This window comes from Cnephaeus nilssonii, assembly GCF_951640355.1.
Source record: "Cnephaeus nilssonii genome assembly, chromosome: 13".
In the NCBI taxonomy this organism is placed as follows: Eukaryota; Metazoa; Chordata; class Mammalia; order Chiroptera; family Vespertilionidae; genus Cnephaeus; species Cnephaeus nilssonii.
In genome coordinates this window covers 25,256,877-25,282,338 of record NC_137084.1, presented here as the reverse complement: position 1 = coordinate 25,282,338, position 25,462 = coordinate 25,256,877, and the positions used below count along the sequence as shown (strand labels likewise).

At 41.2% G+C, this 25,462-nt stretch overlaps 2 protein-coding genes across 4 annotated transcripts in view; one reads left to right on the top strand and one right to left on the bottom strand.

Moving 5' to 3' along the window:
- Nucleotides 1–25,462, top strand: part of ANO3 (anoctamin 3) — a gene marked incomplete at its 5' end in the record, with an annotated part of 271,320 nt that overhangs the window by 175,186 nt on the left and 70,672 nt on the right. For all 3 annotated transcript variants that reach the window (XM_079789410.1, XM_079789411.1, XM_079789412.1), the window contains 6 exons: nucleotides 938–1,044; nucleotides 1,873–1,928; nucleotides 4,622–4,743; nucleotides 7,268–7,402; nucleotides 13,237–13,333; nucleotides 25,060–25,120. In XM_079789410.1, coding sequence (XP_079645536.1) covers nucleotides 938–1,044; nucleotides 1,873–1,928; nucleotides 4,622–4,743; nucleotides 7,268–7,402; nucleotides 13,237–13,333; nucleotides 25,060–25,120 — 578 coding nt within the window. The remainder of the gene's footprint in view (nucleotides 1–937; nucleotides 1,045–1,872; nucleotides 1,929–4,621; nucleotides 4,744–7,267; nucleotides 7,403–13,236; nucleotides 13,334–25,059; nucleotides 25,121–25,462) is intronic.
- On the bottom strand, nucleotides 18,085–20,910 carry LOC307109992 (E3 ubiquitin-protein ligase BRE1B-like; the record flags this gene model as incomplete). Its single annotated transcript, XM_079788992.1, has 1 exon — nucleotides 18,085–20,910. The coding sequence occupies exon 1, from the start codon at nucleotides 20,893–20,895 to the stop codon at nucleotides 18,085–18,087; it is 2,811 nt and encodes a 936-aa protein (XP_079645118.1). The 5' UTR covers nucleotides 20,896–20,910.

Sequence of the window (25,462 nt, the reverse complement as noted above, 5' to 3'; positions counted from 1 at the left end):
GCTGCTGAAAGGTTAAGAGTAGGAGCCTTCTAGGGGTCAGAGCTGTGCATTAAAAATCAGGTGAGAAATTGCATGGCTGATTAGGGGTAAAGAGGGCATTCTTTTCATAACCTACACAAGATATGAGACCCAGAACAAGATGTGTATGGGAACCAAGAGAGACTCAGTTTAGTTATAAAAGTTACTTTGTTTGGCAATTGTTTGAATATAGATGAAAAGAAATCAAGGATCATAGAAGACCCAATACTTCAGATCTCAGAATCTGAGAAAATGGTGGTTTATCGTTCACAAAAAAAGCACCTAGAAACAAAAATTGTCAGCAGTTGAGTGAGGACTGGGACACTTCGATTTTTTTGAGGCTCCCAGGATATCATAAAGTAAATGCTAAAACAGACCCTTCCCTTCCTTTCCTCCTGGAATCGCCCTTTTGCTCTTTTCGTCACTGACTCTTAGGTAGTTTCTCCTGGCAACTCTCCCTTTGTAGGGAGAGAATAGGGCATGAAGGGAAGAAAGGACTATTGCTTGCTGCTAATGTTTTATAAACAGAAAAGCTAGCTTGGAAAGTGTGGCATGGGGAGTTACATGAATTTTTAATGTGCTCTGTTTGGAATTACATTGCATAATTAAAGTAGATGGGGGCCCATGGAAACTCTGTTCTCTCCTCGTTCAATGCCAAACAACTAATATGAGGACATCCAGGCTTTCTTATAAACCAAACGATATTAAAATGCATATTTGATAATGCTCTGTATGATTTATGTTTATTTTTCTCTGCCAATTGATTTTTTTAAGAAGATGGTTTCTCTTCTGATTTACTCTACTTCACATGCATTAGTTTAAAGGAGAAAACAGATGGATGACTTCCCAGGAAGTTGTTGCTGTTGTTGGATTCTGTGCTCTGCCCCAAATACTAAAATGGATCCCCATATCTTAACAGCTTCATAATAAACAATAAGGACACCTTCTTCAGCAATGCTACTCGAAGCAGGATAGTCTACCACATGCTTCAGCACACCAAATATGAAAATGGAATATCAAAAGTGGGTAAGAACACGAATGAAAAATGTAGAGAAAGTCGAATTTGCTGTTACTGATATTACTCAGAAATATTTGAGTGAAGTTTTGCCTTCATGCATTAAATATGGATTTATAACACATTGAGCACAAACTAAACATTCTGTTTTTCAATCTTTCAATAAAACAAACTCTTTGAAGAACATTTGGCCATATGTATCAAAATGCCAACTGTGCAAACACTTTAGAACAGTAATTGTATTCTTGAAATGTATCCCAAGGAAACAATCAGACTTTTAATAACAACATACAAAGACCTTTGTTCATTGTGGATTTGTAATAGAATAAAACTAAATATATGTTAACTGTCCATCATTAGGAACTGACAAATAAATTAGGCTACATCCACATAATACATCTATTAAAATGAAATAATTCAAAGAGTTCGCAACACTAATAAATATTCTTTTGAGATATTTTAAGAGGTAGGGAATTCCTCCAATATTCTGACTAATTTTTTTTTTTTAGTAAGAAGAAAAGTTGCTTTAGGCTTATGTGATCCTATGTGAGTGGATATTAATATCCCTCCCCCACCCCCCATTTAATGATGTAGCAAAGTGAAATTGTATGTTGGCAGCCTGCAAATTTCCATCTATTAATGTTGTAAGGACAGAATTAGACTCTTAGTATCAGTCTCTTTCATAGCCTCACTGTCCTTATAGGTGATGTAGTTATGGAAAGCATTTGGGTTATTTTCAGCTTTCAAATTAACTTAACGTTCAAAGTATATGTATGTTGCTGCAGAAGGAAGTCTTCATTTAAACAAACTCAAGAACTGTTGATTTCTTCTCTTTTCAGGTATCTGTAAACTGATAAACAATGGCTCATATATAGCAGCTTTTCCCCCACATGAGGTAATTTTAAAATATAATTTCCATTACAAAATGTTTTCATGCTCAATGCTTGATCCCATTTTTTTTATTTTATTTAAATCTGGCTTCCCTCTCCCAGGAGGGTTCAATCAGCGACTGGCCCTGGTCTTTTCTGAATCCCCCATTATATTTTGTCTCCACACTGATTCCCCTGCCCAGAACCATCAGGAATCCCAGCCTTGGAGGCAACTCATGGACTTTGCTTGGCCGCTCTGGCTGCTACCCTCTACTCCAACACAGAGATCATTTGGGAACCACACCATTCCCAAACAGGGCAGATCCCTGGTTTGTGCAAACTACTTTGGGATACCTGAAAATCAAACACAAACCCACAAAAAACCCAACAGCCCATTATGTACTTGATTCTCTGCCTGATTATTACCTCTCTACCAGTTTTAAGTAGGAGAGCCTGTTCAAACTATGGTGGGCTTTGCCTGCTGAGTCATGAATAAAACTCAAATTAGTTTTAACCCTCTCCCCACACACCCATACATACACACTATTAATTTTAAGGCAACTCTGCATTTTAATATAAGAATGGGGTCATTAGAGGTTTCACTTCAGCTCTTTCAGAACTAGTCACTCTTCTATGTACAAAGGCTGAGGACTTACAACCTTTGCCTGAGGAATCCCTGTGCCTGAGGAATTCACAGTACAGTACAACTCATAACAGATAAAATGTGTTGAGCACTTAATCCTTGGCACTGAGCTAAATGTCTTTTATGGATCATCTCATTCAGTCCTTGCAGAAAATCTTTGAGATAGACAATGATATTAACTCCATTTTATAAATGTCATTGAGGCATAGAAATGTTAAATATCAAAGGTACAGTTTTGAGCCCGGGAAGTCGGACTCCATTTTCTCTCAATGATGGTAAAGTTACTGTGTTTATTAATAGACCTTAGATTCCAAACAGTAAAGTCTAGTTTACTTTAAGTTAAAAGGAACCTCGTTGGTTTAAAAAGGAATTTAAGCCCTGCTATTATGGTTCTTTGGGTTAGTCATCATCTTGCACCAAGTGGATGCTGGGTTTTGTTTTTTTATGGCTTTTTTTTCTTGTTTTTTTTTTTAATTCTTTATTGTTGAAAGTATTACATATGTCCCCTTTTCCTCTGTTGTCCTCTCTACCAGTCTGCCCACACCCCCCAGCCCTGGCCTTCACCACCCTCCCCATTGCCTGTGTCCATTGGTTATGCTTATATACATACAAATTCTTTGGTTGATCTCTTACTCCCGCCCCCCTGCTCCTCCCAATCATGGTCCATCCTCTCCTGCCTTCCCTCTGAGGTTTGATGGTCCGTTCGATCTTCTATGTCTCTCAATCTATTTTTGTTCATCAGTTTATGTTGTTCATTATATTCCACAAATGAGTGAGGTCATGTGATATTTATCTTTCTCTGACTGGCTTATTTCACTTAGCACAATGTTCTCCGGGTCCATCCATGCTGTTGTGAATGGTAGGAGTTTTTCCTTTTTCACAGCAGCATAGTATTCTGTTGTGTAGATGTACCACAGTTTTTTAATACACTCATCTGCTGATGGGCACTTAGCCTGTTTCCAAATCTAAGCTATTATAAATTGTGCTTCTCTGAACATAGCAGTGTGTATGTTCTTTCTGATTGGTGTTTGACTTCATGGGGTATAGTCCTAGGAGTGGGATTACTGGGTCAAATGGGAGTTCCATTTTTAATTTTTTGAGGAAACGCCATACTGTTTTCAACAAAGGCTGCACCATTCTGCATTTCCACCAGCAGTGTACGAGAGTTGAGGATTCCCGTTTCTCCACATCCTAGCAAGCACTTGTTTGTTGATTTGTTGATGATAGTCATTATGACAGGTGTGAGATGGTACCTCATTGTCACTTTGATTTGCATCGCTCAGATAATTAGTGATTTTGAGCATTTTTTTCATATGTCTCCTGGCCTTCTGTATGTCTGCTTTCAAGAAGTGTCCATTTAGGTCCTATGCCCATTTTTTTATTGGATTATTTATCTTCCTTTTGTTAAATTGTACAAGTTCCTTATAAATTTTAGAGATTAAACCCTTATTGGAGATAACATTTGCATATATATTCTCCCATGCAGTGGGCTTTCTTGTTGTTTTGTTGATGGTTTCTTTTGCTGTGCAAAAGCTTTTTATTTTGATGTAGTCCCATTTATTTATTTTCTCTTTAGTTTCCATTGTCCTAGGAGATGTGTCAGTAAACATATTGCTTTGACATATGTCTGATATTTTTCTGCCTGTGGATTCCTCCTAAGATTTTTATGGTTTCCTGTCTTACATTTAAGTCTTTTGATTCCTGGTCAGGGCACATGCCTATGTTGTGGTCTTGATCCCTGGTAGAGGGTGTGCAGGAGGTAGCCAATTGATGTTATGCTCTCCTATCAATGTTTCTTTTTCCTCCCTTCCTCTCTCTCTAAAAATCAATAAACTATTCTTTTTTTAAGAAAGGAAATTTAACAAAGGATTTTTAAGGAGCTATCAGAATATTTTTAATGGGGGAGAGATATGTAAAGTAATCATCATTCCAGAGATGAGCTAAATATACAATTTCTTAAGCTTTCAATAAATTATTAAATTACTCTATATTGGAAAAAAAGCAAAACCAATTTCTATGTAGTTCAAATTCCAGTAAGAGAATGGGTATTGATTTATCTTATTTTATCTCTTTCAGGGAGCCTACAAGAGTAGCCAGCCCATCAAAACCCATGGACCTCAGAATAACAGGCATCTATTATATGAGCGCTGGGCACGCTGGGGAATGTGGTACAAGCACCAGCCCCTGGATTTAATCAGGTACTGGGGATGGATCAATATGAAAGATATATGTTGTTTTATTGTCATTTTCTTATATTGGAAACTATTTAATTTACTCATCAAATTATCTGTATTGATGCAATCAGAAAAAAAAATAAACCACTATGGGTCTTTTCAATAAAAGGAATTTAATTTAGGAAATTGGTTACACAGAGAATGGGAAAGCTGAGAAATCAAACAGGAATAATAAGGCAACCAGAGATTAACAATGGTAGAAGATTGCTAACTACCCTCAAGCTGAAGGGGAAATAGAATGAAGTATATTTCGGTGCCTAAAACTTAGACTGTACAGTCCATGAATAACTACCTGTAACAAAGTGAAAGTGTAGGGAGTAGAGCTATGAAGAAGCCATGGATGCTCTGGAGACAGCACTGAGGACAACCACAAGAGCAGAAAAGTTCCTGGCTTCTCCCTTCCTTCCACCTTGGTGTCTCCCAGTACCTCCTGGCCCAACTTAACCCGGAGCAATTTATGAGGGAACCTGTGTAATCTACTTCCCTGTGAAAACCAATCAAAATCAAAACCAAGAAAGCAGAAAATGGTTTTGAGAGCAAAGATGAAAATGACCAACAAAGCATCTACTAGTATGCATATACTTATCTTTCAACAAAGATTCAGTATCTATTCTATTCCAGGAAGTTTATCCTCGTGAGTAATTATCCTCAACTTGAATTAGTCTTGAAATACTCTCCTACTCATGATTTATTTTATTTTTATGTAACTCAGGTAAATATATGTACTCCTGTCAAATAATATTGTTACCTCTTATTTAACCTTTAACAATGTGAAGTTTAAAATATCAATATAATAATGTCTATATAAGGGGTCTATCTGTGTAGTCTTCTATAATTATTCTAAAGATATTCTTATATATTAGTAATATATTAGTAAGACTCCAACCTTCAAAGGAATACTTGTTTAAAGGCACAAAGCCCTATTGCAATACATGTTATTAAAATAATCTTCTGTTTCAAAGTAGAACATAGAAATCTATAATAATAAAAGTGTACTATGCTAATTAGACCAGACATTCTCCGGACAACCTTCCGAATGAAGCTGGGGCTGCGAGGAAAGGCCAGGTCCCGGGGTGCCTGCCGGCAGATGGAGGGAAACCAGGTCCCAGGTGCCAGAGGGAAGATGGTGCTGGCAGCTGGGGGAAGGAAGGCCTACTCTTGCACGAATTTCATGCATTGGGTTCTAGTATTGTATAAAAATATTGTATATTGTATAAAAGATGAATAGGCTATTGGTCCATGTCTCCTAGGAGAAATAAATGGACAAAAACATCAAAATATTAGATAAATAATGCTTAAAGGAGGATGACCTTATGTCCACACATTTTAGTTGGCACAATATAGAAAATAAAGTAGAAAAGGAATAATTTTCAGAAAGACAAGTCTTGTTAAGGAAAAAAAATAACAAGATAATTTTCTTCCCAGCAAGAATCACTGCCCAAATGAACTATAAAACAACAGTCTTTAAAACTACTGCTGGGAAAAAAAGCTGTGTGTTAAGTAACCATTTTTAGAAAATGGGGACCAAATAGTAGGAGAGAATTCAAAAAATTTTTATCTCTTACCAGAGCTTTAGAAATGGTGTGACAGTTTATATTGACAGTAGACTTGGTGATGAAAGAGCAATTGAGTAGTTTTTAGAACCACGATATTCTTCTGCCATTTCCATATAAACAGTATTTATCAGCTGAAGGGAAATAAAATACATTCATTCCCTTATCTTCATTTGATCCTTCCTGTGGTGAGAGCTAGTAAAACAATACACGGTCCACTTCTCAGCAGCTTTCAGTCATGGGAAGGCGAAGGAATGAAGGAGTGCTGGGTCAGTGCCATGCCGTGTATAAATTCAGGACACGGAAACATGGCTGAGGGCGGGACATCTAACCCAGGGTTGGAGTGGAAGTCAGTGATATAAAGTGAAGGGTAAGTACAAGCCAGGCACAGGACAAAGGTAAAATGTAATATTCCAAAGCATGAACCAAGAAAAGAATCATGTGCTGCTGGAACTTCAGGCTTGAATTTCGTTGAGGGAGATGTGACATAATTGTGCAGATTGTGTGTAGCATAAGGGAGTCTGGCCAAGGGTGCTGATGGAATTGTTTCTGCTCTCCCCATCCACCTACAGAGGAGACTTTTTTCTAATTTATGCGAGAGCAATATGGTGTGGCACAGATATGTGTGTGGAAAACAAAAAGGGATCCTTCTAGGAAGATGGAGAAAAGCAAGAATTTGCTTGTAAAAAGCTTTATGAACCATATTAAGTTTGACACAGAAATAAATACATTTTATAAAATTGTTGCTATGAGGACAATGTTTAAAGATAAACAATGTCTCCATTATTAGAATCATTAGCAACCATGAATATTAGGATAGCCCAGGTGGAGCTGCCAAGGGACTGGGCTGGAAGCCACAAGTGTCCATCTGAAATTCTGACGAGGTGTAGTGTCACTTACGTTGCCTTAAGCTAACAATTTGCTTTCTCGTGCAGGCTGTATTTTGGTGAGAAGATTGGGCTATACTTTGCGTGGCTGGGATGGTATACTGGAATGCTGATTCCTGCAGCACTGGTTGGCTTGTGTGTTTTCTTCTATGGAATATTTACAATGAATGCAAGTCAAGTAAGGTAAGCTACTATCAGACCTGTTGACAATTGTTAGCCTTTCTTCTGATTGGACAAAAGCTTTATGATAATGGTGACTATAGAAACAAATGATGGTACTATAATTTATTTGCTGTTTTCGTCGGGTTTTGCTTTTTGTTTGTTTGTTTGTTTGTTTTTGGTAGGGGAGCATCACAATAAAAAAGGCAATTTCTCTACTATTGTTATCGGTGGATTGCCCTCCTGTGGGCTTCTTGGGGTGCTACGGGAAAAAGAACTCCCTGAGGCCTCCCTGGGAGGATGGGGTACCTTGGAAAGCTTTATTGATGTAAAATTAAGGGGGTTTCCTTCCATGGTCCCATTTCCCTGTCTCAGCCTTATCTTCAGCAGAGCTAGGATTGAAGTCACTGCCCAGAGTTTCCACTCCATATTAAAGCTCAATCCAGTCCAGCATTTGGCCAGGTTAGCTTGTGTTCCCAGCTGCAGTCCATTGCGTTTGGGGTCTTCATGGCTAAGGGCCACACATCTACTAAGGCCACATGGTGTGCTAACCCACACGCCAGTGCGGGTCACGGAGCAAGGGAGCAAGAGCACAAGAGATTAGGAGCAGAACAAGAGAGACAGAATTCTTAGTCTGAGGATTTTAACCTTCCAAGATTTTGCATGCTTGCAGTGGCTCTAGCCCCTAGCCAAGCATCTTTTTCCCAGGTTAGACTCATAGGCAAAAGCACCTTCCATACATCACTTTATTGCACATGCGCCCATCTATCTCTTTGTTTGATTCCTTACCCCAGTGGTCTACAGGGAATAGACAGATGGTTCCCTAGGGAGCCTGAAGTTTTAGCTTCCTGGTGAAGCTGCCCAGATGACTATGCTTATAATGTCTGGCCATCCCTTTGCTTTCTTTCTATTATTAATATTAGCTAGCTAATTACTACAATAACATTGTTATTGAAAATTATTTTGCATAAGCCGTGAAATTATTTCTGTGTATGTCAAATTTTTCTTTCTAGTATATGCCACATAACAATTCAATAATGCAGTAGACAGTTATATAATTTATATTTGCATAGCATTTGGAAGTCTTGAATGCCCTCTCAAAACATTAGTTCAAATAATAATATAGTTACAATCCTTTTAACACTTACAGTATACAAAGACCTTCCAAATATGTTGTTTCATTTAATATACCCTTTTATATCAGCCTTTGAGGTGAGTATTCCTTTTTGCTGATGAGGGAATCTTACATACTTAAAGATGACTAAACAAAATAGTCATCCCACATAAGCCTTTCTCTAAGCAGCCTGCTCTCCTGAGAACAGAAAGTTACTTTCTACTCTCTTCTTACTCTCTAGGAACAGATATTGTAGTATTTTTGCATCAACTTAAGATATCAAGATAGAAGTGAAAAAAATCACACATTTATCAGAATAGTGATTCTTTTGTTAAAGTTGAATGACCCAAGATTTGGATATAGGATCAGTACATTATTATTCAGCAGAGGCAACAGTCACCCTGGCACCAAAGACTCTCAACAGCATGTTCTTCTTCATATATCACAAGGATATCATTAAATTCAACCTTATGTGGTACAATTCAAAACATGAAAAAACACTTCTTTCGTCCAAAGCTAAGCACTTTTTGTTGTTGTTCCAACTTTTAATCATGGCCTTGGCACTGGGTAGTAATCAGGACAGTTGAGGGAATCATGACAATTCATTTCCTTGATTTTTTAAAAATATGTATAGAATAGTCATATATATATATATATATATCAGTTTTCCCTAAAAACAAAGTACTTTCTTTGTTCTAGAGATGAATCCTGCTCCACAGCCAACTTCCTTGATTTGGTATCTCAGCATGAAATCCAAAGGATAATTAGCATCAAAACAAACAACAAAAAATCACCTACTGTTCCAAAGCATTTCATCTAGTCACAGGTTTATTTCAGAGTTTGCACTATGGAAGATAGCATCTTCCTGTCCTTTCATTTATTTAATCACTATCTTGGGGTTTTCTGGGGCTAGATCTTTCACCTCCTACATTAAATTTATTCCTAACTATTTTATTATTTTTAATACAGTTATAAATGGGATTTTTTTCTTAATTTCTCTTTCTGATAGCTTGTTGTTAGTGTATAGGAACATGTGATATTTGTATATTATTGATTTTGTATCCTGCAACTTTACTGAATGTGCTTATTAGTTCTAACAGTTCTCTGGTGGAGTCTTGATGGCGTTAGAAAACAGTTTTTAAAATGAATTAACAGAAAGAAAATTATTCTTAGATGACCTATTGTTCAAGTTGATTCAATGGGTACATATTCACAAGGTTTTATCACGCTATGTGGACTCCCCCATCCACCCCTCCAAAGCTGAAAATGAACAAAAGGCGATGAGAAGAATAGATTTGCTGTTCCTATTGATTCATGTACGCATGGGGTAAATTAGGCCTCTTTTGTATGAGGTAAATATTCTTTAACCGTTAGTACAAGAAGTGTTTTAAAAGGCATTAGCAAACTTTTTTCCTCAGTGCTTTATGGTGTTATATAACTGCTACCTCTATCACACTGTAATTAAGATCCTGTCAGACTTTCTATTCTAAATCAAGATAAGCTTCACTGAATATCTTGACTTTCAAAATTTCATAGAGCTGAAATTTTCCATTCAAGGTGTCAGTTGTGGTTAAGTTGTAGGTGTTATCACTGCGGGTGAGGGAGAATTCAGGGATTTTATTTTGTATTGCTTTGTTTTAGTATAATTTTTGTTCTTTTTTTGTTTAAAATGTCAAAAAGCTGAGGATTTGGTTGTATTTATTATGTTTCTATCAGCTAAGTTCACATAAGTTAAAGTCGTATTTCTTAATTGCCCTGCAGTAGAATTATGTAACCAAGTTGTAGATGTATTTGTGTGTGTGTGTGTGTGTATAATATATATATAATGTATATCTACATGTATATGTTTACATGTGTTCATTGCTCTTATAGAATGAAATGTGGTCCGATTTATGCATATGAGAGGACATACCATAAGAATATAAAAATGAGCAAGCAGGTGGATATGGCCTCAGGCCCTGGGTTTCAGGTCCAGAGCAAAGAACAAAAACCCCAACTTCCTAGTCCATTCTTTCCTCTTTGGCATTAGAATTTACCAAGAAATGTGTGTGGGGCTCAGTACCGACCAGCTTTTCAAAAGCAGCTGAGTTCTAAAGGGCCTCTCAATCTGTCTCCTGACAACACCCTTAGCAACAAGGGTTTCTTTCATTTATTATGTAATATCCCAGTTAGATATTATCTCTTACTAGAAATAAAGATATTGACTAGAGAGGTAAATGACTTGGTCAGGGGAGGCAATGGTCACCCTGGCCCTAAAGGCTCTTAAGAGCATGTTCTATTTCAAATGGGCAGTTCATTTTCAAACCTCTATCTAATATGTTTTTAAAATTGTAGATCTATCCTCTTCAAAAATGTTTAACTGCAGCCCTGGCCAGGTGACTTAGTTGGTTGGAGCATTGTCCCATACACCAAAAGGTTGTGGATTCGATTCCTGGTCAGGGTGCATACCAGAGGCCACCATCAATGTTTCTCTCTCACATCAGTGTATCTCTGTTTCTCTTTCTCTCTCTCTCTCTCTTTCTCTCTCTCTCTCTCTCTTTCTCTCTCTCTCTCAAAATATATAAGTCACATTACAGAATTGTTAACTGTGGGCACACATTGTAGAGCAGATCTCTAGAACTTACTTATCTTGCATAGCTGAAATGCTATACTCTTGCACAGCAATTCCCACTTCCCGCTCCCCCACCCCTTGGCAAACAGTATTCTTCTCTGTTCCTATGAGTATACCTGACAATAGATATTAAACAAAAGAAAGCCATAATTCAAGGGGTGGTTTACATTATCCTGCTCAGCAAAAGAAATTAAGAAACACTCATGCTGGCACTCTTCCTCCCTCTAGTGGTGAAGTAAAATCAAAGAAATTCCCCATAGTCTCAAATAAGGCTACAAATTACATTGTCAAAAATTGTTTAATATTTTTTATTACATATCAAGTTAAACTTGAGCATGTTATAGAAAATGAGTTTAATGATTCTGGAATTAAAAACAGGATTCATTCTTATGGCTTGGATTTTAGACTTGGTGCTTTTGTTTGACCATTTGGAAGATAAGGAAGATGACATAGTATAAACCGACTTTATAATACCATCTTAGTATGAGATTTTAATGCAGGGCATATCATGTCATTCTTGAAACACAATGAATTATGATAACAAGCCCATTTTAATCAAAATTTCCTTAAAGACGTGTGTTAATTCTTATTTGTACAAATGTGTGGTATTACTAAGAGAAGATATAACCCTCTTGTTCTTTGGGGGTTTTAAAATGTCTTATTTTACCTGTTTCCTCCTACTTCATATAGACATTATGATTACTAGAAATATGATGTGTGATCATGGGAGGATTATAGTGTATATGAGACTCATTGCATCATCATCATCACTAATAAATTGGTTTTTGAAAGGAAAATTCCTTTTAATATAAAGCAAATATATCCTTCTTTTAGATATATTATAGTTGATGGAGAATTGGACCCAAAATCAGAAAAAAAACTACAGTCTGTCGCCTAACTACTTATTGTTAGCTGTATGACCTTGAGAAATATCAGTTTCATCTCAGTTGTGGGGATAATTATCCTGGCGGGAGATTGCAGTGAGGACTAAATGTAATGGACATGAATTCATCTCTGCTCATGGCAAAGCACTATATTACTATATAGTATTTGTACTTGCTATTTATTCTTATTATGGCTTGAGATTATACATATTCCACACATGAAATTCACATTAATTGTTTTGCTTCATTTGAGTGTGGACATTTTAGAAAATTGCCGTTCTTGCTGCAAACACCAATTAAACTTTTATGTTCAGACATACATTCAAAAGCCTTGAAATTACTTTCATTATTTCCAGAGCAGATTTACTTCAAGACAACTTATTCAGGGATACTCAGTGGGAAAGAACCATGCATGACAGATAAAGGCACAAAACATCTTAAAAATAGGTTACTGTAAACTCTCAGGCTGTGAGACTTTTGAGAAGTTATTCTTGATGCCCTACTCCTGTCACAAAGTCCTCTATAATGTATGCTGAGATGTTTTTAAAAGTAGTGGCATAAAACTGAATAGACAGATATTATACAGTTATATTCTAAGAGAGACTATAACATATTTCAGTAAATAAAAACTGTCAGTTCTGCATGACAGTGTGTGTCAAGGTACACAGAAAGAAGGGGAGTGGAAGGGAGGGGAGGGAAGGGGAAATCAACTCTCTCAAATTTCCAATGGACATAATGCACCGATTTACTGCAGTGGATGTTATGAAGTTGTGTGAATTATGGATGCTGTTCATTTTGGTGATTCTAAGGCAGCAAGATCCAAGTGAAAGATAGATTTGAGACATCAGAATAGTTAGATTTGATTCCAACTCAGCCACTTCCAAGCCTGTGAACTTGGTTAAAATTCCCTTGGGTGTTCCTCACAAAATTATCCTGCATGCCATGGCATCATGTGTAAACGTGTTTTGTAACAAGGGGCCACAACTGCCTGCCAAGTATAAAAATATGGCCTATGATCATTATATTATCTGGGTGAAGATATCTAAAAATAAAGAAGCAAACAGAAACTTCTTTATCACAAATATCCTAAAATTCAAGTTGGAGCCACAGTTTTCTGTTCTTCTGCAGCACCACTGTTTCCATTTCTTTTTTTCTGTGTTGCTGCTTCCCACAGGATTGACTGTAGGAGCTAAGCACCTTCCTAAACATGAAGCTTTATGCTTTCTTTTTTCTGCTTTGATTTCTCCAGCAAAGAAATTTGCAAGGCTACTGAAGTCTTCATGTGCCCTCTCTGTGAAAAGAACTGCTCACTACAGAGACTCAACGAAAGCTGTATCTATGCCAAGGTGAGTGTGGACGCTCACATTCTCCTTCCTGAACTCTAGGTAGGAAAAAGTCTTCCAATGAATGGCTTTATAGCAAAGTTAATTGTTCCCAAAAGTTTTGACAATCCATATAATTGACAATGGAATAAGATTTAACTTACGGCAATTACAAAATGAGTATATTTTTATTTAAGTACTAGAGGCCTGGTGCACGAAATTCGTGCATGGTGTGTGTGTGTGTGTGTGTGTGTGTGTGTGTGTGTGTGTGTGTGTCTCAGCCAACCTGCACCCTCTCCAATCTGGGACCCCTTGGGGGATGTCCGACTGCCTGTTTAGGCCCGATCCATAGGATTGGGCCTAAACAGGCAGTCAGATATCCCTTTCACAATCTAGGACTGCTGGCTCCCAACTACTCGCCTGCCTGCCTTCCTGATTGCCCCTAACCGCTATACCTGCCAGCCTGATCACCCCCTAACCACTTCCCTGCCAGCCCCTGATACCCCAGTCACCCCCAAATGCCCTCCCTTGCATATTCCCTCTTTATTAGATAGGGGTTTTTTCTTTAGCATATTGGACAGTCCTAACTGTTTTGGCTCAGCGGATGGATGAAGCATTGGCCTGCAGAATCAAGGGTCCCAGGTTCGATTCTGGTCAAGGGCATGTATCTTGGTTGGGGGCACATACCCAGTGGGGAGTGTGCAGGAGGCAGCTGATCAATGTTTCTCTCTCATAGATGTTTCTAGCTCTCTATCCCTTTCCCTTCCTCTCTGTAAAAAATCAATAAAATATATATTATAAAAAAAAAACGAAACATTTAAGATTCCTCCATATCTCCCTGGCTGGTGTGACTCAAAGGTTGGGACCCCAGGCTGCCACCGCTGGCAGGGGATGGGGCCCTGGCCAGGCTGAGACCCCAGCCCAGGCTGCTGCCTCAGCCCAGCCAAGCTGAGACCCCTGCCCAGGCTTCCATCTCAGCCTGGCTGTGGATAGCCCGGTGGGGGTGTGCGTCTCCAGCCCAGGCTGCCTTCACTGGCCTGAAGATAGCTTGGTGCGGGTGCACAGCCCTGCCGCTACTGCTGCCTGGGTGATCATGCAGTTGGGTGCCCGGCCCTGCAGGAATGAGACCCCAGCCCAGGCAGCTGCCTCAGCCAAGGGATCATGCGGCTTGGGTGCCAAGCCCTGCAGGTCTGAGACCCCAGCCCAAGCTGTCCTCATGTCCAGGGGATCCTGCGGCTTGGGTGCGGGGCCCTGGCGGTCTGAGACCCCAGCCCAAGCAGCTCGGCTTGGGGGCGAGGTCCTGGTGGCCTGAGACCCCCCAGCCCAAGCCTGTGCGGCTTGCCAGGGATCACTCGCGGGGATTGGGGACGTGGCCCTGGTGGCCCGAGACCCCCCGCCCAAACCAGCGCGACTTGCTAGCCATTGTGCGGCTTGAGGGCGAGGCCTGGCGGCCTGAGATCCCCCCAGCCCAAGCCTGTGCGGCTTGTGAGCCATCGCGTGGCTTGGGGGTGTGACCCTGGCAGCCTGAGACCCCCCAGCCCAAGCCTGTGCGGCTTGCCAGGGATCACTCGCGAGGATTGGGGACGTGGCCCTGGTGGCCTGAGACCCCAGCCCAAACCGGCGCAGCTTGAGAGCCATCCCGCGGCTTGGGGGTGAGGCCCTGGAGGCCTGAGACTCCCCCAGCCCAAGCCGGCTCGGCTTGCCAGGGATCACTCGCGAGCCTCCGCTCCCAGCTCCTCCTGCCAGCGCGATTGGCCACCCCGAGTCCCGCCCCCGTACCTCCTGCTGGCCCAATCGTGGATGTAGCAGGAGTGATGGTTAATTTGCATATTACCCTTTTATTATGTAGGATTATTGTCTTCCTCTGTTTTTATAATTAATTATTGTCATCATCAACACAGAGTTTCTCTTTGAATTATATCATCAATGTCTAGATTTTTCTTAGGAAATGATTAATTTTATTACTAATGATTGCATTTGAATCTTCCATTAAGTCTCATGAAATTAAAATACTTCTAATTTTACAGAGAAAATAAATGAAATGGCATACCAAAATTTTCAAATTGCTGTCTCTCAGAGTTAACTGAAGGTTGTTTTTTTTTTTAATTCCTTAAGTCCAAATAACACCCAGAGCAAAGAAATCAGAATCTTTGGGTTTGGAACCTGGGCATCAGCATATTTTAAAGCTTCCCACCCAGGTGATTCTATTATGCATACAATTTGAGAAAATGAATCTCAGTTATTTATGTATAACAGTTTTATTAAATTATAATTAACATATAAAAATGTACATATTTGTAGTATATAAATGGATACATTTTTATTACATGTACTAGTATGCACCTGTGAAATCATCACCACACTTGAAATAAAGAACATATTCATCACTTCCAAAATTCCTTCAAGCACTCAGAATCCCTGCCTCCCAAATCCACTCCTGTACTCAGGCAACCAACTGCTTTCTGTCATTATAGATAAGTTTGTATTCTCTAGACTTTTATGTAGATGGAATCATACAGTGTGTGATTTTTTTCTGCCTTCTTTCCCATAGCACAATCATTTTGAGATTCATCCATGTTGTAACATGTATCAGTAGATTATTCCTCTTTACTGCTGAGTAGTATTGCATTATGTGTCCATACCAGAGTTTGTTTATCCATTAACTTATCAATGGACTTTGGAACTGTTTTAAGTTGTTATCATTTTAAATATAGCTGCTATGAACATTTATCTATCTACAAATCTTGTTATAGATAAGTATTATTTCTCTTGGGTAACTCCTTAGAAGTAAAATAGCTGGTTTATAGAATAGGTAGACATTTAACTCTCTAAAAACTGCCAAACTATTTTCCAACATGTTTATACCATTTTACATTGTTGCGGCAAGTGTATGAGAGGTCCAGTTTTCTATATAATCATAAACCATTAGGATGGGAAGTCCTTTTAACTGTTCTAATAGATGTCTAGTGATATTTCTTTGTAGTTTAGTTACTTGAAAAAATTCTGAAGATTTTTAAGATCTGTGACATGGGCATATAGCAGCGCTCTATCTAACACTATTCCCATAGCAAAAGCAAGATTTTTCTGTGGACTCTACTCAATTTCTAAAATATACTTAGTTTTGAATTATTTTAAATCTTCCACAAAGATGTTTCATTTTGGGAAGCATTTTCTCAACTTTTTTTTTTTTTTTTTTTTTGCAAAAACCAATGGTGTTAGAATTATTAGATGTATTTACACATGTCTTAGCCCATGCATTTTAAAGACATATGACAGACTTAGGGACACCAACGAATTCATTTAGGTTACTTATACTTTTACCTGAACAGATCTAAGGAAACACACTGGCTTTATCTGAGCACTAAATAAAAGAAACATCCACACATGGCAGAGTGATAAAATGAAGAAACATTCCAAAGACTAAGGGGCTTTTGTCATCACGTAGTATCTATATCCCTCCTTTCCCTGATAGAAAAAAAAAAAAGTATGTTTAAGGACAGGTATGACTCATAAAGAATTCACTTAATAACTATTATAAGAAAGGTGGAAAATGGAGCTTGCAGAGAAGAACATTGCTTTGTGGAACAATACAGAAATAAAACCCATCGGGATGAAATATTTGTCTTGTATTTGTTTCTCTGGCTAAAATAAGATGTAGCTACTTCTTTCACACCTTAAAAATCAGAATTATGCTTCCTACATTGGATGCAAATAAATATTTTTTAGGGTTAAACATTTATTTATAACATATAACCTATACAAAACATCTCTAGAGCAGTGGCTGTGGGTCTGAATGGACCCTTGAACCTGTCAGCAGCTCCACCTTGCAGGTCCCACCTGCTGCCCCCAGAGCCCAGAGTTTGCTTGGGCAGCAGCATAGCAAATATTGTGGGTACAGGCTCAGTCACAGGATTAGATGATCTTCTACCTGTAATGACTGAAAGTTGGCCCAACTGCTAGTCTATCCCTTCCCCTCCTGGGAAGTCTGCCTCCACTGCAGTTAAGGCTACCAGGATGAAAGCAGCGTCAGGGCTGGGGACCCACTGGAGACTTGCTAAGCATAAATGGGGGTAATTGGCTTAGGAGAATAGGTATTCAGAGAGGTCTGATTACAATAGAAACTGATGATCTTGGTTCAACACTCCCAAAATAAGGACTAGGTGACTGCAGCAACCATAGAGCTTCCCAGAGAAAGAGAACCATACCCCCTGACCCTCACCACCACCACCCGTATCCCTCCATATAGAACATAAGCCCTTATCACAAGAGCCAGACGAAAGAGCCCAGGGAACTCCACAGGCAGGGAAACCTTGCCCAAGCTTGGAGGTCAGGGAGTGAAGACTCCCTGGGCTCCAGGGTCTAGTCTCAGAGCAAGGGACTGGGGACCTGACCCGTCCCTAATCCTCACTTGTGAATGTGTAAGCAAGTAGTCAGCCTCCTCTTTCATGGAGGGTCACTGCCTGAGGAACTTCCCCCTTAGGGTTGGGATGGGCCTGTGGAGACAGAGAAGGGTTGGGGCCAGCTTCCAGGAAGCTCAGTTGGGTGCTCTGGGCCCATTTAATATCACATAGCATATCTTTCCAGCAGAGGAGGTGCCTCAGCTCTGATAGGGAAAAAGGTGGAACTTGGCTGATCTCACTCCCACTAGCATGTACTAGGAACCTCAAACAACTAGATGGGGAGGGGCTGGGCCCACAGGGTCCAGAACAAAAGGAGGAACTTGGGGCACAGCACCTAGGGTCCATAGGTGTCCCAGAGTTCCCTGAGTTACAGGTTCAGCTGATGTAGATACGGTGGAAGTCATGGGCACCAAAGGCCACATTGCACTTGGGGCACTTCCTCTGGCGGGCCTCATAGCGGCTCTGCACACACTCGAAGCAGAAAACGTGGAAGCACTTGGTAAGTACTGCATCCTTCTTGCGGGTGTTACAGCAGGGGCAGGTCAACCGCGCCTTGTACTCCTTGATCTCCTCCTGGAGGATTTCATCAGCATCTGCATAAACCTCCACCTTCCTCTGCTTCTCCAGCTTGCGCCGCAGCCGTGAGATGTCCTCCTGAGCCCTCTTGAGGTTGAAGCTCTCTTTCTCTCGAGCAGCACGGCTCTCGGCCAAACAAGGCTGGCTCTCTCGCAGCCGTGTCTGCACATGCTCCAGCTGCACCTTCAGGTCTTCGGCCAGCTGGGCTGCTTCCACAGCCTTCCTCTTATTGAGCTCCAGGGCCTGGTTGCATAGTATCAGCTCCTTTTCCACACTTCCAAGGCTGCCCTGCAAGGCCTGCTCTTTTTCCTCCAGCTTCTGCATGGTCAGCAGCTGGGCATCCACCTGAGACTTGAGGCAAAGAACCTGCTCGCCCAGTTCATCCCTCTCCTCTCGCAGCAGCTTGTGAATCTGGTTGGCCTTGATCCGTTCTGACATCAGCTTAAAGTTGGCATCATCCTTTTCCCGCAACAGTTGTAGCAGCCGCCTATTTTGCTCTTGCATGTCCTCAAAAGCCTGACCTGTCACATCCATCTCTGACAGCAGAGCCTCCTCCTCCTGCTTGGTGGCAGCCAACTTGCGCTGCAGATGTTCTATCTGCTCCTCTGCCTGCCGAATGCGCCGCAGGGCATCCTCATCCGCAATCTTCTTCCTCTCCCTTTGATCCCTCTCCTCCAGTTCCCGGATGTGATTCCGTAGCTCAATGACCTCGGCCTTGGTCTTGCATTCAGCTGCCATAAGCTGCACCTTATCTCGTTGCTCCTTAGGCACTGTTTTGTACATATCCAGCAGCAGCTTCATCTCCTTCTGGCTTTCCTGGGCCTTCTTGAGCTCTGCTCGGAGACATCTGAGGAATTCTGACTCTTTCCTCTTGGGCTCCTCCACCTTGGCCTTCTCCCGATCAGCTCTTGAATATGCTGAGGCCATAGATTGGGGTCCCAGGCCAGGACCTTCCCACTCCTGAAGCTCCCACTGGGGCCTGGGCTCAGGTTCTCGGACCCAAGAGGAGGGACCTGGGGCCCCAGGAGTTAAGGCCTGGGCATCTTCCTCAAAGGGAACCAGTTCCTCTATCTTTGCTAAGGAGGTAGTCATGGTGGCACCAGGCATTGAAACCATCTCCTTTCTGCTTTCGTGGTCACCAATAGGGCCTGGGCCACCCTCTTCTTGCCCTGGGTCTGGCGCACTAAGATCAGAGTCCTCGGGGATAGAGTGCATAGAGCCACTGGCCTGGGCCTGGAACTTGCCAATCTCTGCCTGCACTTCCCGCAGCTTCCGTTTGTATCGCTGGGCATCGCCCTTTAGCTGGTGGTTGTGACTTTGAAGGCTGCTGATCAGATGGCGCATCTCACGGTTGATGGGCCCTGCCTGCTCGTTGGCGGCCAGGTTCTGTTCAAACTCGATGCGCAGCATCTCATACTCCTTGCGGACCTGGGCCAGTGTGTCCTCCATCTGGATAACCTCTGTACGCAACTTCTTCTGCAGCCCCAACTCATCGCTCTCCAGGTGCTCAATGTGCATCAGGTGTGAGTTCTTGGTGGCCAGCAGCAGTGCCCGGGTTTCCTCTAGCTGGGTCTTCACTTGCAGAGACTCATTGTAAAGCAGTGAGAACTGGGCCTGCAGCATTTGGTACTCCTCTGTCTCCTGTACCACTTCCTCAGGAAGACTCCGTAGGGCCACCTTGAGGTGCTCATTGGTCCGCACAGCCTCCTGAAGTTCGACCTGTAGCTTCTCCAGCTCTGCCATGTTGCTGTTGGCCAATAACTGGTTTTCCTCTAACTCCGCATTCAGCATCTCAAATTTCTGCAGGCTGAGTGTGATCTGGCCTCCCTGGAAACCTGAGGAGCTACCAGATACATAGTAGCCAGAGTTGAGCTGCTCCAGGGCCTCTGCCAGGTGCTTATTGAGCTTTTCCTCACGCTTGTGCAGCTTGTCAATGTCCCACTGCAGGTCCTCTACTGTTGTCTCCATCTCTAGCACTTTGGTCTCTGCTGATGTCACTTTATCCTGGAGTTCAGAGTACTCCAAGGAGATACAGTGGTGCTTCTCCTGTAGCTGGGTGGCCAAGGCCTGAAGTCTCCGGTTCTCACAGCCCAGCTCCCGGGTGCGAGCCCGAGCCGCCTCACTTGGCTCCCTTTCCCTTCGACTGCATACTCGCTGACAGAGTCCTTCCACCTGGCGCTGTAGGCGGTCTGAGACCTCTACCAGACGGGACACGGCTGCCTTGGAGAACTCCATTCGGCCCTGCAGCCCCACCTCCTCACTGCTGCTGGCGCCCTGTTTCACCAGGAAAGCCAATGCCGGCTCACTAAGTGGGGGCCGTAGCTGCACTGGCAGGGTCTCCTTCAGTTCTGAGGTCGGCCCCTCCTGGGTCCCACGTACCTCTGTTCCTGAAGACAGCTCCCACTGCTTCTCATGGTGTCGGAGAAGGGCTTCCACAGTTACATCCAGCTGGGCCCAGTAGTGATTGACAATGAGGAGTGTGGCGTCATCTGTGGCCTGCCGCTTTTCCAGCTTCTCAATTCGTTCTCGCAGTTCATCCTCGCAACCCTGGCGCTGTTCCAACCGCTCTGCTAGTTTCTTATTCTTGAACCGCAAAACCTTCAGATCCATCTCCTCTGAGAGAGAGATGTCCCCAAGACGAACGGGTTCTCTAAGCGCGGTTGCGGCCTTCTCCTCGAGGCTCAACTTCTCTGTGGGCCCCGAAACCCACCGTTGGTGGGCTGGCAAGATGGCGGCACTTCCAGTTATACATGGCACTTCCGGCCACCGGAGGCACTTCCGGCACTTCCATCCCCGGCAACAGGAGCAGCCCGGCGCCGCCAGCTTGGACTTCAGCGGACATCAGCGCCCTCAACATTCTCTTGTAATATTAGTTTATATAGTTAAAACACCTAGAAGTTACTTGATGGGCAATGCCAGATATACGGGAACAGTTTTTGTTTGTTTTTTGTTTTTTTATCAAAGAAACAAGCCAACCAATGTGGGGTCAGGATCACTTAGCCATATCATCTAGGAACTTGTTAATTCCTCATGGAATCCACCCTCACTTGTGGCAAGTAATAGGAAAGTAAATCTGCCATGTTTATTTCTTGGAAAGTATGTGTATACGTGTAATTACTCCCTTAATAATTTCAAGGATGTGTTTCATGAAAAACTGGTCCCTTCGTGTGATAAAAATGATATGTAAGTAATTAATGTTTTCTTTGATGATTGTTTTCATTTTTAACATTTAAAAGTATGGGACTTGAGAAACGTTGGCAATTAAGTCAGTCTGTGATGTTTGCACACTCATTTAAAAGCACCTGACATCACACTGTCAATTTCCATTATGCAAGGATTTTAAAGTGAAATCACTAGATAGAAGGGTCCTGCATTGTTTTATCATATAATTCTAAAAATGAGTCAACCTTTGAAGTGAGCTTTATTCATAATAGTTCTTAGTTTGTGCATGTGTGTGTGTGTGTGTGTGTGCAACAAACATTTATTCAATACCTAGTATGAGCCTCAGATCATATATGACAGTGAGGCTACTACAGAAATAGGACAGATGTTGGTTCTTAAAAAAAAAACTTTATGGAAGCGTCAGTATGCGACTCTACATCAGAATCACCAAGAACATTTGTTTAAAAAGCACATTTAAGGGCCTCAAGGCTAAAGCTTAGAAATATGCATGTTAACAAGCAATTCAGGTGATTCTGATTCCCAGGAGCACATTTAAAAAAGATACTGCCCTAAATAAGTCATGGGTTGGGGGAGGGAGAGGAACTAATGAAGTGTCCATATTTGATGTAGCTTGTGCCCAGGTCCAAAGGCTGTGGGTACCTGTACAGATTTTGCCCTATCTCAGAATTAAGAACTGAGGAGGTCAGAGAAGCCCGAACTCCAGCCTAAATTCTGACTCCCTACTCCCAGCCCCATCTCCTGGAATAGCCTGCCTGGCCCACGGGTTTGAATCTGCCCAAGAAGGCACCTTGTTCTCAGCCCAGAGGGCCTTTAATGGGGTGTAAGTGGCAGTTTCCAGAACTTGCTGTTATTCTTAACCCATCAAACAATTTTAGAGAGAAATCTAGCAATTACAGTAGAGGAGATGTAGACTTTACGCTTCCAACCTAATGTGAAATTTATCTCCTTAAACAATGCCCACATTTATTGATTTCTTGCACTCAGCTCTCTAAGAGAAATAAGTTGTTAAAGATAATGGAGAATTTGTGCTTAAACACAGCTTTCTTGAAGGCTTAGTTTGCTTCTGTCTTCATATATCATTTCCACTCACATCAGCAGTGTTGAATAAAATGTTTGTTCATAGGTCCCTCTATGCATAAAGGTAAGCTATTTTTCTGATAAAATAATTCATTGTAAATATACACTTATAGATTAGACAAACCTATTTTTTTGTTTTAGAAAAGTCTATTATGTTGCTTTGGGAATTTTCATTTTATTTCATCTGGAGTTTTATTGAGAAAGTATTCCTGTCCTATTAGGCATAAGGCCTTTTCCTCCTTTATTCTGCTGCCAAATACCCATGCTCTAACCTGGAGCCATCCCCTCTAGACTTGATGCTTCCTTTTCCCTCTTCCCCATTTTTATTCATCAGGTCTTATATCAGCATTCTAAATAAATCCCTTAGCACTTCAAGCTTTAACTGCAGGCTTCTAATTGCTCTTATTGTCTCCCATATCATAATATATCCTGCATGTAATAGCTTAGTGGCTCTACCACAGTGATTTTACACTTTTACTGTCCTTCTTAGGGCAAGTTCTGAAGTTTTTCCTAACTTCCATTCTACCTTTACCTCCCATTACATGTATGCACTCTCACATTCTATGAATGTTACATGTATACCATGCTATGTCTTATGGTTATACTAGAGGCTCAGTGTACGAATCCAGATTTGTGCACTGGTGGGATCCCTCAGCCTAGCGTGTGCCCTCTCGCAATCCGGGACCCCTTGGGGAATATTGGGGGCCTGGTGCATGGATTCGGCCTAAACCCCGCAGGCCAGGCCAAGGGACCCCACAGGTGCACAAATCTGTGCAACAGGCCTCTAGTATGCATATAAGATCTTTTGTTAATCTCTTCCCACCCTTCCCTCACCCCCCTTCCCTCTGAGATTCTTCAGTCTGTTCCATGTTTCCATGCCTGTGCATTGAGCATCTGCCCCCTGATGGTCAGTGTGCATCATAGCTACCAGTCAGATGGTCGGATGGTCACTTATATATATAGATTTCTAAAAAAGTTAGTTTTAATTTATTGAGTTAAAAAATATCTGAGATGTATAAACAAACATCAAAATAAATGAAAAGTGTTTTCAAGAAAATGTTGTATAGACTATGACAAGTGGTGGCCATGCAACCTGGTTGTTGCTAAGTATGGGTTTTTACTTGCCACTTCTCTAAAAGCCATTATTAGTGCCTTTAAGTGCCCTTTTGTAAAGTCTCTGCTCTAACACTCAAAGAGGCCATTCCCTGCAGTAAGTCTGTTGATAAGGGAGAGCAGACAGCTGTTGAGCTGTGTGGCAGCAGCAGGTGTCTCTGTGGGATGCCTCTGGAAACAAAAAAGCTGGATTCTCCTGGTGGGTGTAGTTTTATGAGCTCTGTAGGAGAATTTCTTTATGGTCCTTTTCTCTCCTGTACATAATATGCACCGATGATTGTTATGAAAACCAATTTTTATAGCATTTTTAGAAATTCTGAGCCTTAACAATCAAAGAAGTTTTACAGCTATTAGGACATCTTGCACCTACCCACAAGCCATCAAAATTAGCACATCTTTTGTATACTGATGTTTCCAGTGTTGCTGCATTACAGGGAATAAGCACATCTTTTGTTGAGCAGCCTCTGAACTATAGACTGCAAAGAAGATACCATTTTATTCCCACTTCCCTTATAATACTAGTAATGTTATTTAGTCCCTAACTAGCCTCTCTCTCCCGTGAGATTAGTGTCCTTGTTTTCTCTATAGATGCTATAGTATGTATTTGATGGCCAAAACATGTATTGTCTTGACTGTATACATTTAATCGCTATCACTAACTATAAACATAGCAAGGGCATTATGCAAATGAAAGGAAGCAAAGGTAAATTAAATTTATACTTTATTAAAATCAAACAATTCTTGCAACCCTGAAAATTGTATTCAATAACATCACATAACTGTACATTATCCTATATAAAACTTCAGGTAATGTCTGATTCAAAAACACTTGGACTATATCCTACTGTCAGTGATTTATGAAACTTCTGAAAAACAACAATGTGGAATTCATTACCTCCTATAGCCACTACTGGGCCATGGCCATTCTGAAAGCTATCAGAGAGGAGGGATGGCATTGTGATACCATGCCATTGAGAGTCTGCCTCACTAGTGGAATTCTGCATTTTGCAACTTTCCTAGTCCTGGCTGTTTTGCTAACAAGAAGTCCAACTAGGTATACCTCAACTGAAAGGCTGACTTCTTACAGTTCACACTATAGCTTGACTCTCTGTGGCTCACAAATACTTCCTTGAGGTGCTAGAACAATTTCTAAGCAGAAAAAAAAGATGGAGTCCAAAAGGAATAAAAGGGAAGAGAGAAGAAAAGGAAAAATGCTGATCCTATACCTCTTCCCAAGAGAAAAATTACATGAAATAGTTGCAGCAACCATGAAGTGATCTATATCTTATATTTACAAACTATAGAATAATGTGATTCCAAGGGGAAGGGTTTGCAATCACTGGATTATTATAACCAACACTGTGCATTGTCTAATCACAGTTTTGTTTGTTTTCCATTAAGGTGACATACTTGTTTGATAATGGAGGGACAGTCTTCTTTGCTATTTTTATGGCAATATGGGGTAAGTAATTCTCCATCACTTCCTAGCCCTCATTCTCTGAGGCTGTTACTGTATTTCTTCATACACGCATTTGCACACACACACACACACACACACACACACACACACACACACATACACACACCCCACGTATCAATTCAGCAAAGTCTATTGCTTTGTTTGTCCTCTTCACATATTCACTGCTTCATTTGGAATGTATTTCTTGATCTAATTATTTAATCCCTAAAGCCTTGAACTTTCCTATACTAAAGAGTTGTGTTTGTTGTTGTTTTTTTTCCTACCAGAAGCAGATAGTAATTAAAAACAAACTGAGGGGAAGGTCAATTGGGGGGGGGGGAAGGA